This window comes from Neoarius graeffei, chromosome 1, assembly GCF_027579695.1.
Source record: "Neoarius graeffei isolate fNeoGra1 chromosome 1, fNeoGra1.pri, whole genome shotgun sequence".
Lineage (NCBI taxonomy): Eukaryota > Metazoa > Chordata > Actinopteri > Siluriformes > Ariidae > Neoarius > Neoarius graeffei.
In genome coordinates, this window is record NC_083569.1 from 98,299,817 (window position 1) to 98,313,269 (window position 13,453).

Consider the following 13,453-nt stretch of genomic DNA (forward strand, 5'->3'; position numbering starts at 1 on the left):
AATACTGCCCATTGTGTAGTTATGATTGTCTTTAGGCTTGCCATCCTTCCACTTGCAAGTGGTAAGTGATATGCGCTGGGATCACACACACAGCGGCTCAGTCCCGAATCACTGCTCGTGCGCTATACTCGCGCGCTCTGTGAGCTGCGCAGGGCCGGAGTGCGCACCCTCCAGAGGGCACTCGCTGTTCAGGGCGGAGTGATTTGGAGCGCAGGATGCCTGCGGAGCCGAGCGTATCCGTGTATTGGCGTTGCTGTGTGCACGCGAATCGTGTATTGGTGTTGCTGTGTGCACACTAATCGTTTTAAAAACGTTAATCTGATGATCCGCTGATACGGTCTAATGTAAACCCCACCTTACTCTTTCAAGCTGTTCACTTGAATCCTGGTGTCTTGCAAAGAGTGCGTCCTTTTTTTTTTTTAAATCTAAATTGTAAGTTGTTTTTTGTAACCCTACCTAGTAAGGAAATCACAACAAAAGAGAAATTGAGAGACACATTTTTTCTTGGTTCCCAGGAGGATATGTAGACACAGATGACCAACACTCGTTACTACCATCAGTAGTCAGTAAACTGGAAGAGTAGTGAATGAAGAGTAATGGTGGTAACGGCTGTTGGTAACCTGCCTCTTAAATATGTAGTAGGGGATGGAAGCAATTTCACACCATCTACATGTTTGCCGTGCTCTGATTTTCTTTTATTGACCAGGAAAATAATCTCTACTTGCCAGTTATGTACCGTACGTAGACCTAACCTTTCATTCATTTGTTGTTCACCCAGGATTTTGCATGGAAACGAATGAAAACGACCATGGTCATCAAAGGAAGTTTAGCCCCTGCTTATACGTACAAATCCTGTCGTCGAAAAAATGTGCCAGCAGCCGTTTAGCCTTATGATAGATGAGAGCAACGAGCACCAAGCGCTTGGTCATGCTGGCATGCATTTTTGAAGATGTTTGTGTAAAAAACAGAATGCTGGATTTACTTCTGGTAAAGCTTCAGCGATATTTGAAGCTGTTGACAGCTTCATGAGGTAAGAATTTATTCTTTAAATTATAAAACGGTGTGCCAGTTTGCTGAATCTGTATACCTGTTTAACAATCTAGACTGGAAGTGTGTAGCAATATGTATAACATTATAAATACCTTTGTAACTTCATCTCATCTCATTATCTGTAGCCGCTTTATCCTGTTCAACAGGGTCGCAGGCAAGCTGGAGCCTATCCCAGCTGACTACGGGCGAAAGGCGGGGTACACCCTGGACAAGTCGCCAGGTCATCACAGGGCTGACACATAGACACAGACAACCATTCACACTCACATTCACACCTACGCTCAATTTAGAGTCACCAGTTAACCTAACCTGCATGTCATTGGACTGTGGGGGAAACCGGAGCACCCGGAGGAAACCCACGCGGACACGGGGAGAACATGCAAACTCCACACAGAAAGGCCCTCGCCGGCCACGGGGCTCGAACCCGGACCTTCTTGCTGTGAGGCGACAGCGCTAACCACTACACCACTGTGCCGCCCACCTTTGTAACTTATAATTACAAAATGAGCACACCATGCAACACCATGATTGGCAGGAAAGATTCTGTTTTGACCAGGCTCCAAGCAAAAGTCCTAAGACTTTTTCCATCAAATCCTGCGCTCTAATTGGCTGGCGAGCGGGTCCGTATCCTACGATACGGACCCCAGTTACGGACCTCTGGCGACTCGCTCGTTCACAACAACAACAAACATTGTACCGTAGCAATTTTTGTCAACATTTATTTTCGCATTTCTCGGGAGCATAGCATTAATTTTACAGCATGGATAGCGATAACGACAGTGTTCACAGCAAAAGCGAGTTTTACTCCCCTGAGGAAGAAGAAATAAAAGAAAACATTTCAGGAGAAAGCGAAAAACCTGTAACTTGCTAACGCCGAGCAAAAACATGGCTGAATCCTGAATGACTCCTATTTGTATAAATAGGGGACTACATAGGCGGCAAATGTAGTTTTTTTCCTGCCATGGAAGTGCACTTGTATACCGAGGAGGAAGCCATTTACATTACAGCTGTGAATGAGGATTCAAAATGGCAGCTCGGCTCGGTTTTCCCTTTCGGGCGCTCTCGTTTTCTGTTAGAATTTGGTAAAGAAAAAAATATATTATTTACCAGCTTAAGGTCGGTCTGTATGGTGAAATACCGTGACCTCGGCCTTGAATACTGACCTCGGCCCAGAGGGTCACAGTATTTCACCATATGGACCTCCCAGCTGGTAAATAACATACATATATATATATAAAATAGTACTCCAGTACTGTACTTATTCTACTGCTATTTCTGTTTCAGCATTGGCTGCATTTGCCACTTGGCAAATCTTTGTGTGAAGGCTGGTGTGAAGGTGCTGCCATTTAAAGTAGATGACCTTCTGGTGGATGTGTTCTACTTTTTCCACCACAGTTCAAAGCGCATTCAGGACTTCAAAGAATTTCAGCAGTTTACAGAGGTTAGCTAACAGACCTATCGTATCACTAAAACATAAGGAGTCTTTGAGATTCTCTTGTGGTAGCCTTCCAGCTTTTCCTCAATTAATTATTCTCCATTGAATTCTACGTAGAGGAGCAGCAGATCTTGAACCATGGTCCTACCCGTTGGCTGTCCCTAGAGAAAGTCTGCAACCGCCTGCTGAGCCAACTGCCGGCCTTGCGAAGCAACTTTGCCAGTCATAAAGATGTTGAGAAACCGGGCAAAGTCAAGTCGATAGATGACAGGCTACAGGAACCTCTGACTGAGTTTATTCTGTTGTTCCTGCAGTACATTATGCCAGTGCTCAATCAGTTTAACATCCTTTTTCAAGGGGAGGATTGCATGGTTGGCAGTCTCCTCCCCGAGATGGACAGGCTTCTATGGAAGTTTGCTGTGAAGTTCTTGTCAAGTCCTGCAGGAACCTTAGGGAATTTGATGTGGGCAACCAGGAGCTGCAGCAGTCCGATGACAAGCTGGTGGTAAGGCCTGCAGTCAGATCTTGCCTGGTGGAGCTAGAGGAAGACCTGGATGCACAAACTGTCCAGGTCGTCTTCTGCTCTGTCAGAGGATTTTATGAGGCTGCTGCCAGGAAGATGATGGATAAACTGTTGGTCAATCTTGCAGTGTTAGAGCCATCTAAAAAGGATGACCTGGACTATAGTGGTGTTGTCAATTTAACTCCCTCTTTTGGCTTTGACCTGGAGCAGTTGAAGGAGGAGTGGGAGGACTTTCAGCTTATGCCAGATGTTGTGCCATGCAGGGCAAATGATGGCAAAAAAGTACCAATAGATGTATACTGGGGAAAGGTCTTCGATGTAAAAACTGCTCTGGGTGTTGCCAGGGTTCCAATGCTGAAACAACTTTTTACTGCTTTGCTGTGCCTCGCACATCGCAATGCAGATATGCCCCTTTTCCACCAAAGCAGTTCCAGGGCTGGTTCGGGGCCAGTGCTTAGTTTGGAACCGGGTTTTCTGTTTCCACTGACAAAGAACTGGCTCTGGGGCCAGAAAAACCGGTTCCAGGCTAGCACCAACTCTCTGCTGGGCCAGAGGAAAGAACCGCTTACGTCAGCGGGGGGGCGGAGTTGTTAAGACCGACAACAATAACAAGACCGTGAAAGATCGCTGTTTTTAAGCGACAAGAAGCAGCAGCTGTACAAACGCAAAGTCATCCATTATTATTATTGTTGTTGTTGTTGCTGCTGCTGCTTCTTCTGTGTTGTTTTTGCTTCGATATTCGCACCAAGGTTTATGCAAACGTAGTGACGTAACTGACGTATACAGCAACGTAACTGATGTATACAGCGACGTAATGATGTGGCTTCCCTTAGCACCGCGAGCTATGGAAAAGCAAACTGGTTCTCAGCTGGCTCGCAAGTTGAACGAGTTGTGAACCAGCACCAGCACTGGCCCCGAACCAGCCCTGGAACTGATTTGGTGTAAAAGGGGTGATAGTGAGAGGGCTTTTTCATTGGTTAGGAAAATTCATACCGAGGACAGAAAAAATATGGCTGCAGACACATTAACTGCAAATTAAAATGAACTGTGATGAGGAGCTACAACTGCTACCCAAGCAGTGATATCATAGCTAGTGCCGAATCTGCAACATCTTTGTACAGCAAAGAACACTCCGAAAAGGAACAAGATTTAAATTCTGGTTATAAATTTACTGGGAAGATTTTCAATTTAACTTCGTAATTTATGAATATTTTCACTTATCCTTGTTTACATAATAGACTTGATGTGGTTCGGTCATCTTTAGTTGACTTAATATTGATTTAATATTGATAGATTTTATTTGCAAAATTTACATCAATAATTCTGGTATCACTGATGCAATGTGTATTAAATAATGAAGTTTATAGTTCAGTCGTTCTCTTTAGTAGGTACACTACCGTTCAAAAGTTTGGGGTCACCCAGACAATTTTGTGTTTTCCATGAAAAGTCACACTTTTATTTCCCACCGTAAGTTGTAAAATGAATAGAAAATATAGTCAAGACATTTTTCTGGCCATTTTGAGCATTTAATCGACCCCACAAATGTGATGCTCCAGAAACTCAATCTGCTCAAAGGAAGGTCAGTTTTATAGCTTCTCTAAAGAGCTCAACTGTTTTCAGCTGTGCTAACATGATTGTACAAGGGTTTTCTAATCATCCATTAGCCTTCTGAGGCAATGAGCAAACACATTGTACCATTAGAACACTGGAGTGAGAGTTGCTGGAAATGGGCCTCTATACACCTATGGAGATATTGCACCAAAAACCAGACATTTGCAGCTAGAATAGTCATTTACCACATTAGCAATGTATAGAGTGGATTTCTGATTAGTTTAAAGTGATCTTCATTGAAAAGAACAGTGCTTTTCTTTCAAAAATAAGGACATTTCAAAGTGACCCCAAACTTTTCAACGGTAGTGTAATTATTAATAATAATAATAATAATAATAATAATAAGTTCAATTTATATAGCGCCTTTCAAAAAACCCAAGGACGCTTTACAATTATAGACAAAGAAAGAATAATAACAATAAAAAATAATAAATAAATAAATAAATAAATAAATAAATAAATAATAAAAAATAAAAGTAAAAAGTCCACCAAGTAGGGGTCAAGATGTAATTCCAGTGGTGTAGCAGCCACAGTCCCACCAAAAGGCGCATGAAAACGAGTCCCACATCTCCAGCACAGCCGCCGTGATGCCGTCAGCCACATCGCTCGAACACCACGCCGTGGATCCACAAAACGAGCACAGAAGCTCCGCCACGCAGAGCGCTCGTGTGTCCCAAACCGCCTGCACAGCCACCGCGACGCCACCGAGCAACATCGCTCGGAACATCACGCCAAGCGTTAAAGCGCTGGACAACCACGAATGTTAAATGAGCAACGAGCTCGCTGCAGTCCACAGCTGGGAGCTCAGGCATCACCCACAGCGAACCAAGGCCTGGAGGGAACCGACACCCAGAACTAGGTCCGGAGCTACACCACCACCCGCAGACAAAGCACTCAAACAAACATCAAACTACACAAACACACATAAAAAAAAATAAATAAATAAAATGAAAATTGAAAAAGAAAGAAAATAAAAATAAAATTAAAAAAAGCTCTGGCTAATTGTTTACTTGACTCGTCCTTTTTAATTCAGTTGTTTGCTCTGGGATCTAAAATTTATTTTTATTCAGTACATGCTTATTTGATCCCTTTAACTTGATGCCGTGTGATAAATATGCCTATTACAATAGGAGTGTATAATGTGGAATAAAACAGTCGGTGCTTTGGATATTGATTTTTTGCTCTCGTGTATCAGGGCTCATGGGTGTTTGTAAGGGAAAAGTACAGATTTTGTAAGGGCATGGGGAACTAAAGGTTGACATGTATGTATTCATTCGCTAATTATTCATTCCTCCATTATGGGAAGGTCCTCACAAGGACAGTTTACGTGTGTGTGTGTGTGTGTGTGTGTGTGTGTGTGTGTGTGTGTGTGTGAGAGCGTGAAATCAGTTTCTGGAAATGCGACTGGAGCAATGAAGGAGCACTTTGGATTATATGCATCCTGAAGAGCATATGTTTGCGTGTGTGTGTGTGTGTGTGTGTGTGTGTGTGTGTGTGTGTGTGTGTGGTGGGGGGGGTCGTCTGAAAACTGTTTCTATAAATGAAAATGCAGCTCTTTGTATTATCTGTGCACCCTAGAGAGTTTTGTCTTGCCGTGTGTGTGTGTGTGTGTGTGTGTGTGTGTGTGTGTGTGTGTGTGTGTGTGTGTCACTCAGCAGAAACAGGAACATGCCCCAGCACTGCTGGGTCGTCTCTACACAATCATGTCTCTCTCTCACACACACACTCCTCTTGTCACGAGTCTTTGCTCTGCAGCTCTCCTAATGCCTCCATGTCTTCCCTCCTGTTAGCTCCACCCCCCCCCCCTTTTTCAGGATATGAGGTCATCCCCCCCGCCTTTTTTTCCTCCCCACCGTCCGCTATTTCACTCCTTCCCCTCCATCCCTGCGGGCAACTTCTACGAAGTCTACTAAGAGTCACATGAAGTCACCTTTGTTCTGCCTCTAAATCATTACATGTCCTTTCTACACACGGCGCCGCTCGGTTCTCCGCTCTGATTGGTCAGAAGGCGTGCGATGTGTCTGTATGGCGTGTGGTTAATGCACACGTTTTTACACAGCTTACACGGGGGCTTGTAAGACAGATGCACCACATATAAGTGGTGATGAAAAGCATCTCGTTGGTGTTTTCGATAAGATTTTTATGTAACATTTTTTTGGAAGTGTCAGTCTTTGGAACAGCCAAAAGATAAAGCTGTAACTCTAAGCATGACGAGAAGAACAGAGAGGCTGCTGACGGAATGACTGTTAACGGCTGTAGGAAAACTGGATTATCCCCCCCCCCAATCAATATTATATGTCAAAAGTATTGCCACCCTACAACTTCTCAGGCACTAATTATCTCATCTCATTATCTCTAGCCGCTTTATCCTGTTGTACAGGGTCGCAGGCAAGCTGGAGCCTATCCCAGCTGACTACGGGTGAAAGGCGGGGTACACCCTGGACAAGTCGCCAGATCATCACAGGGCTGACACATAGACACAGACAACCATTCACACTCACATTCACACCTACGGTCAATTTAGAGTCACCAGTTAGCCTAACCTGCATGTCTTTGGACTGTGGGGGAAACCGGAGCACCCGGAGGAAACCCACGCGGACACGGGGAGAACATGCAAACTCCACACAGAAAGGCCCTCGCCGGCCACGGGGCTCGAACCCGGACCTTCTTGCTGTGAGGTGACAGCGCTAACCACTACACTACCGTGCCGCCCACTTGAACATTTTATATAAAATATTGGGTCATGGCTGTTGAAGGCTGACACCTTTCTGTTTTAGCCAGCGTTAACTTTTCCAGTAGTTTGTGCTATAGGAGCTTTTCTGTTCTTCTGGATTGGACCATATAGGCTAGCCTTCGTGCCCCATGTGAATCAGTGAGCCTTTGACACCCATGACCCTGTCGCCAGTTCACCGGTTGTCCTTTGGATCCTTGGACCACTTTTGTTCGGTACTAACCCCTGCATACCGGGAACACCCCACAAGATGTGCCATTTTGGAGATGCTCAGACCCAGTCATCTCGCCATCACAATTTGTTAAAGTCACTCAGATCCTTACGCTTGCCCATTTTTCCTGCTTCCAACACATCAACTTCAAGAACTGACTGTTCTCTTGCGGCACAATACAGTATATCCTACCCCTTGACAGGCGCCACTGTAATGAGATAATTAACAATTATCTCTGACTGGGTGACTGAGCATCTGGTGATGACTGGGTCTGAGCATCTGGTGCCCTGTGTCTGGTTGGAGTTTTATCGCATCGCTCTTGTGGAGGACGGCCCCATGAGGACAGTTGAAAGTTACACCTGGAGGACGCTCTGGACGCTTACAGTAATGCTTTTATGGCTGAGGACTGCAGTTGACTTGCTAACTTTAGGACTGCAGTTGTCATGAACAGTTTTGCACTCAAGTTTCCATCAATGAAGAGTTTATAACATCAACGAAACTGACTTCATGTTAAAACTGTTAATGTTATAGTCGTGTTGTCTGTTGTTGCCCAAATGAGGATGGGTTCCCTTTTGAGTCTGGTTCCTCTCGAGGTTTCTTCCTCATGTCGTCTGAGGGAGTTTTTCCTTGCCACCGTCGCCACAGGCTTGCTCATTGGGGATAGATTAGGGATAAAATTAGCTTATGTTTAAAGTCTTTAAAATTCTGTAAAGCTGCTTTGCGACAATGTTTATTATTAAAAGCGCTATACGGGCCCTGTGATGACCTGGAGACTTGTCCAGGGTGTACCCCGCCTTTCGCCCGTAGTCAGCTGGGATAGGCTCCAGCTTGCCTGCGACCCTGTAGAACAGGATAAAGCAGCTACAGATAATGAGATGAGATGAGATGAGATGAGCGCTATACGAATAAACTTGACTTGACAGTTCTTCCATGAAATCGAGTCATACATGAGCTAACAGCCGACGAAGCGCATATAAGCCGTGTACGACCAGATTGAGTGGAATAACTGTTTTATTCTATCCACATTCACTGGATTTTGAGAAAAGGAGCATTTTTCTTTTAATTTTTTTGCAAATTCGAGAAATAAAAACTTTATCCAAAACATCCAGCAAAATCATTTCCGCTTAGAACGTAAACAAACCGGCAAAATGACAGGAGCAATTTGTGAAAAATGCGATAATAATAATAATAATAATAATAATAATAATAATAATAATTCTTGAGAAATTAAAAAAAAAGATATGTTCTTGCTATCAAATACTTTCAGTCCATATTTTGTTCCTTTTTTTGTAGTTTTGGGGGTTTGGTTTTCGAGTAGAGTTTTTATTTCGTCCTCTGTTGGTTCAGCAACACGCGCCACCATTTTGTTTTTCTCTACTCACGGTATATGAGCTGATATCCTAGTAGTAGAGTAGCCAATCAGAGCACGATTGCTCATATCCAGTGAATGTGAATATATATATATATATAAGTTCTCTTGTGTGTGTATCCACAATGTCCCCATAAATGTCGCAACAAAGATTTAATTCAATTTAATTCAATTCACTCATGCATACATGCACACGTACACCCCCCCCCTCCCCCCCCACACACACCTTCACCTGCTTCAAGGACTCTTGCACTATTTTAAGAACTTTATTTAGAAAATTTTAACACACTTAAAATGCCGCATTTTATATACTGGGTTTTTTTTTAACTTTATTATTGTTTTTATTCTATTATTTGTTTCTGTACAGTGTCTTGAGAAGAGCTCCAACAATTTCGTTGTACCCCACTGTGCAATGATGACAAAAGTCTATTCTGTTCTATTCTAAGGATAGAAACAGCTGGCTGTTTTGACCTTTTGTTCTCCACAAGGAACCAAAAGATTTCATTCTGTAAGGAAAATGCGTTTTGGAAGTCAAAGCTGTGTCTGTGTGTGTGTGTTTATATCATGATCGGGACCAAATGTCCTCGTAAGGATCGGACCATCCGATAGTATTGATCTTGTGGTGACATTTGGCTCATCCCCATCAGGAAAACTGCTTTCGAACCAAAACATTTATCGGCTACAATAATAATTATGCAAGTGGAAAGTCCTCACAAGGATAGTGAGATAAACGTGTGTGTGTATACAGTTCTCTCCCTAGTTAAATAAATCTGCCTACATGTAACCGTATGCTGTTTAGAATCCAATTAAGTCCCCTGCATTCATTTTACATGACACGATTGTGTATCTTGGCAACAAAACACGGATTCTTCTCTCCTAAGATGAAGCCCAAACAAGAGAAGTTATCTAATTCACGGATTACTTCAGCAAATATTTAGGTTTGGACAGTAGAACGGTTATAAATCCCGTACACAGAAAGTGCTCGGAGGCCACATATGGCGCTCCGCAGCTCGAAACACTCACCATTATAATGAAGACGACGGGGCCGATGAAGCTCCAGATGAAGTGGTTATCAACTCTCAGCCAACAGCTGCAAAACAATAGATGCAAAACAAAACTGCTGTTACTGATGCAATTCAAGCACCATATGACGATTTTGCGACAATTTACCTGAATAAAAAAAACGACAAAAAAAAAAGACGGTTTGATAATCAGCGAGCGGCCAGAGTGTGATCAGAGTCCCAAACGGAACGCGTGACGAGATGAAACCCGCTCCCATCTCCGCTTGTCTGAAATGAGTCTGGAACGAGCCCGACGTATGCCCATGCAACTTTGATTAAGAATTCACACTGTGCAGGGAATGATTTATGTGCGTATTACGCAGGCCATCTGTATTTGAATCCAGCACGACAAGAAACCGTGCATCTCATTGATTCTTTCGGGAAAAAAAACAACAGGCGAACAAGTAAGCAATTTAGACGCAAAACCAAATCTCAATCAGGTGCCTTTTCCGAAGGAGCTGAGTCGGCATGCGCAATCATTATACGGTCACCGTTTGCGTCTTTGTTCTTCGTGTCGGAATGGAAATTTCCTGGGATGGAATGGGAAAATATGCTCTGTGTGTCTTGTGCAACAAGAAAAAAAAAATCTTCTCAGATTTTACACCAGTGCCCTTATAAAAAATGACACAAAATAAAAAAGCGGCTCCAGCTGGATCTATGCTCGAATGTACTTCAGTTGCATCAGAAAAATAATAAAAAATTTACGTGATCAAAACACACACTAGGCCGAGAGGGAACGCGAACACTAAAGCGAAAGGAAAGGTCACTCACACTCTCTTGGTCCCGTAGCTCCTGTAGTCGATAGCCGCCGAAATGGCAACCACTACGGCTGGGAAGAGGTACCCGGCTGCGTAATAGTACTTCCGGCGCGAGAACTCGCTCTCGAAGACCTCGACGAGCATGACGTACAGCTGCACGCCTTCCAGACACATCCACGCAAACGCAGCCAGGAAAAAGAAATGAAGAATCCCGGCTATAACCGAGCACACGATCTGGGAGATGACAAAGAGAATATACAGAAAAAAACGACAAGGGGAATAATGTTTACAGGAACCAACAGGAGGTTACCATGGAGACTGATGTTTCAAACATAACAGCAATTCATCCAAGTGAGTTTCTGTTTGGAAATTGTTTTCAGTTTGATTAACAACACGTATTATGGACCTGGACCGTGACGATTTGACCTTCTCAACTCTCTCACTGCAGTGTATAAACGTTCTGATTATCTTTCCCAAGCAACTCGTAATTTTTTGTGTGCGTGTGTTTTTTGTCTTTTTACTTTTTGCATCAGTGTTTGAAAAGATCTCACCACGTTCATGAGGATGGAGGTTTTGCATACCGGAGGTTCGGTCATGTTGAATCCCACGAGGAAGAAGAGCTCGGCGATGAAGAGGTTGATGCACAGGTTCTTGTGGATGGTGTTGCGGTCGCTCTGCAGGCCACGGAAGAAGCAGAAGGTGAAGATGCTGATGGCCAGGCAGACGAGGGACACGGCCATGCCCATGCGCGTGATAACGCTCAGAAGAAAATCGTGGACACTTCCATCGCCCTGCAAAACCAAACCAGCAAACATCACTACTAGTGCTTTCTTCACCGTGCTTTAAATTAGGCGACTAGATTGTTTATATTTTCAGAAACTCAATTCATTAGAAACAAGATCAACTGTGAGCTACTGCTCACTTACGTATCCCCCCGCCCTCGCTTATATCAGACTGTAAGCAATCGAAGGAATAGGAGACTGATTATTATGAATGCTGACTTCAACAAATAATGAACCCTGAAACAAGTAAGTAAAGAGCCGTGTTCTCCCCAGGGATTTCAAATAGCATCCTGGGAAACTCATTTTGAAATAGCATTTTGCTTCTTGAAATAGCGTCAAAATCCACCCTATATGTTTCGTAAATACATTCAGTCGGTAAACAGGAAGTCGATGTGCGACAGACGTGAAAACGGTACACATAGTACAGAACCCCAAGCTGAAGCTCAGTACCAAATATCAAGCAGTTGTGATTTGTAGTTGCTGAGAAAAATGTCACGAAAATTTTGTAAATCCACGCTATATGTTTCGTAAATACATTCAGTCGGTAAACAGGAAGTCGATGTGCGACAGACCTGAAAATGGTATACATGGTACAGAACCCCAAGCTGAAGCTCGGTACCAAACATCAAGCAGTTGTGATTTGTAGTTGCTGAGAAAAGTGTCAAGAAAATTTTGTAAATCCACACTATATGTTTCGTAAATACATTCAGTCGGTAAACAGGAAGTCGATGTGCGACAGATCTGAAAATGGTATACATGGTACAGAACCCCAAGCTGAAGCTCGGTACCAAATATCAAGCAGTTGTGATTTGTAGTTACTGAGAAAAGTGTCATGAAAATTTTGTAAATCCATGGTCTATGTTTTATAAATACATACAGTCAGTAAACAGGAAGTCGATGTGCAACAGACCTGAAAACAGTATACATGGTATAGAACCCCAAGCTGAAGCTCAGTACCAAGTACCAAGTGGCTATGATTTGTGGCTGCTGAGAAAAAGGGTGTTTCGGACAGACGGAAATACGGAGATACGGACGGACGGACAGAGGTAAAAAACCAGTATACCCCCTTCTTCGGAGCGGGGTTATCAATATGGTGTGCAAACAAAACACACACAATTTGAGCTCGATTACAAAGTTTTGCGATGTAGCTGAGGTTGAGAAACTATCAGGGCCAGAATTCAAAGACCACATTTAGGCCACACCCACATCAGAATTCAATCGAGATATAGATACACGAAGAGATGCGACTTTATTTATAGCCATGGATTTATTTTCCTTGTTAACCTTAGCTCTCTTTACTGCCTTGCTATTTTACCACTAACTTTGCCAAGCTACCTTGCTAACCTGGTGAACTTTCCGAGATATTTAACAAAATTATTTTGCTTGCTAGTTTAGTTAACTCTAGCAAACATTACCACTAATGCTTTCTTTAAGTTCACAGACTTGATCTGATACAGCAAAGCTATTATATCAGGCAGTAGTGAACTGTTACTCATCGAGCTGGGACTTGAGCTCAGCCAAAACTTAGCCAGACACCAAAAAATCAACAGGGCAAAGGATTTTGCAAGGGATTAGTGGCAGGCTGCCAGGTCGCTCCGCTGTGTGTAGCTGTCGATGTTGATTTTAAAAGTAACTCAGTAAATTACACAGGGAAATGAATACTTAAGTCTGAGTGAAAAATACTGGAAGAAAAGTCTGGAGACAGAAATCTTAGTTTCTCGGTTGTTAGCCTGTGCTACCTGCTCTCGATAGATAGCGCTGGCTTGACTGCTTTATTAGCATTCGCTAACACTACTGATGAACGCTACACCGGCTGGACGGTGACTTCACTGCTGCGCTAACGGCGCCGACTCGGGGTTAAGCTCACGTTGGCCTTCAAGGAGGTCTCGGGTGATAAATTTTTGGTCCCTCCCACTATAACT

General features: G+C 43.4%; 1 protein-coding gene across 13 annotated transcripts in view; it reads right to left on the reverse strand.

The window, feature by feature from the left end:
• Nucleotides 1–13,453, reverse strand: part of LOC132875318 (adhesion G protein-coupled receptor L2-like) — a 407,634-nt gene that overhangs the window by 146,908 nt on the left and 247,273 nt on the right. For all 13 annotated transcript variants that reach the window (XR_009651878.1, XR_009651883.1, XM_060912544.1 and 10 more), the window contains 3 exons: nt 11,331–11,540; nt 10,763–10,983; nt 9,954–10,020 (listed from right to left, as the gene is read on the reverse strand). Coding sequence is in view for 11 of the 13 variants with exons in the window: in XM_060912544.1 (XP_060768527.1) it covers nt 9,954–10,020; nt 10,763–10,983; nt 11,331–11,540 (498 nt within the window). In the remaining 2 variants the exon portion in view is untranslated. The remainder of the gene's footprint in view (nt 1–9,953; nt 10,021–10,762; nt 10,984–11,330; nt 11,541–13,453) is intronic.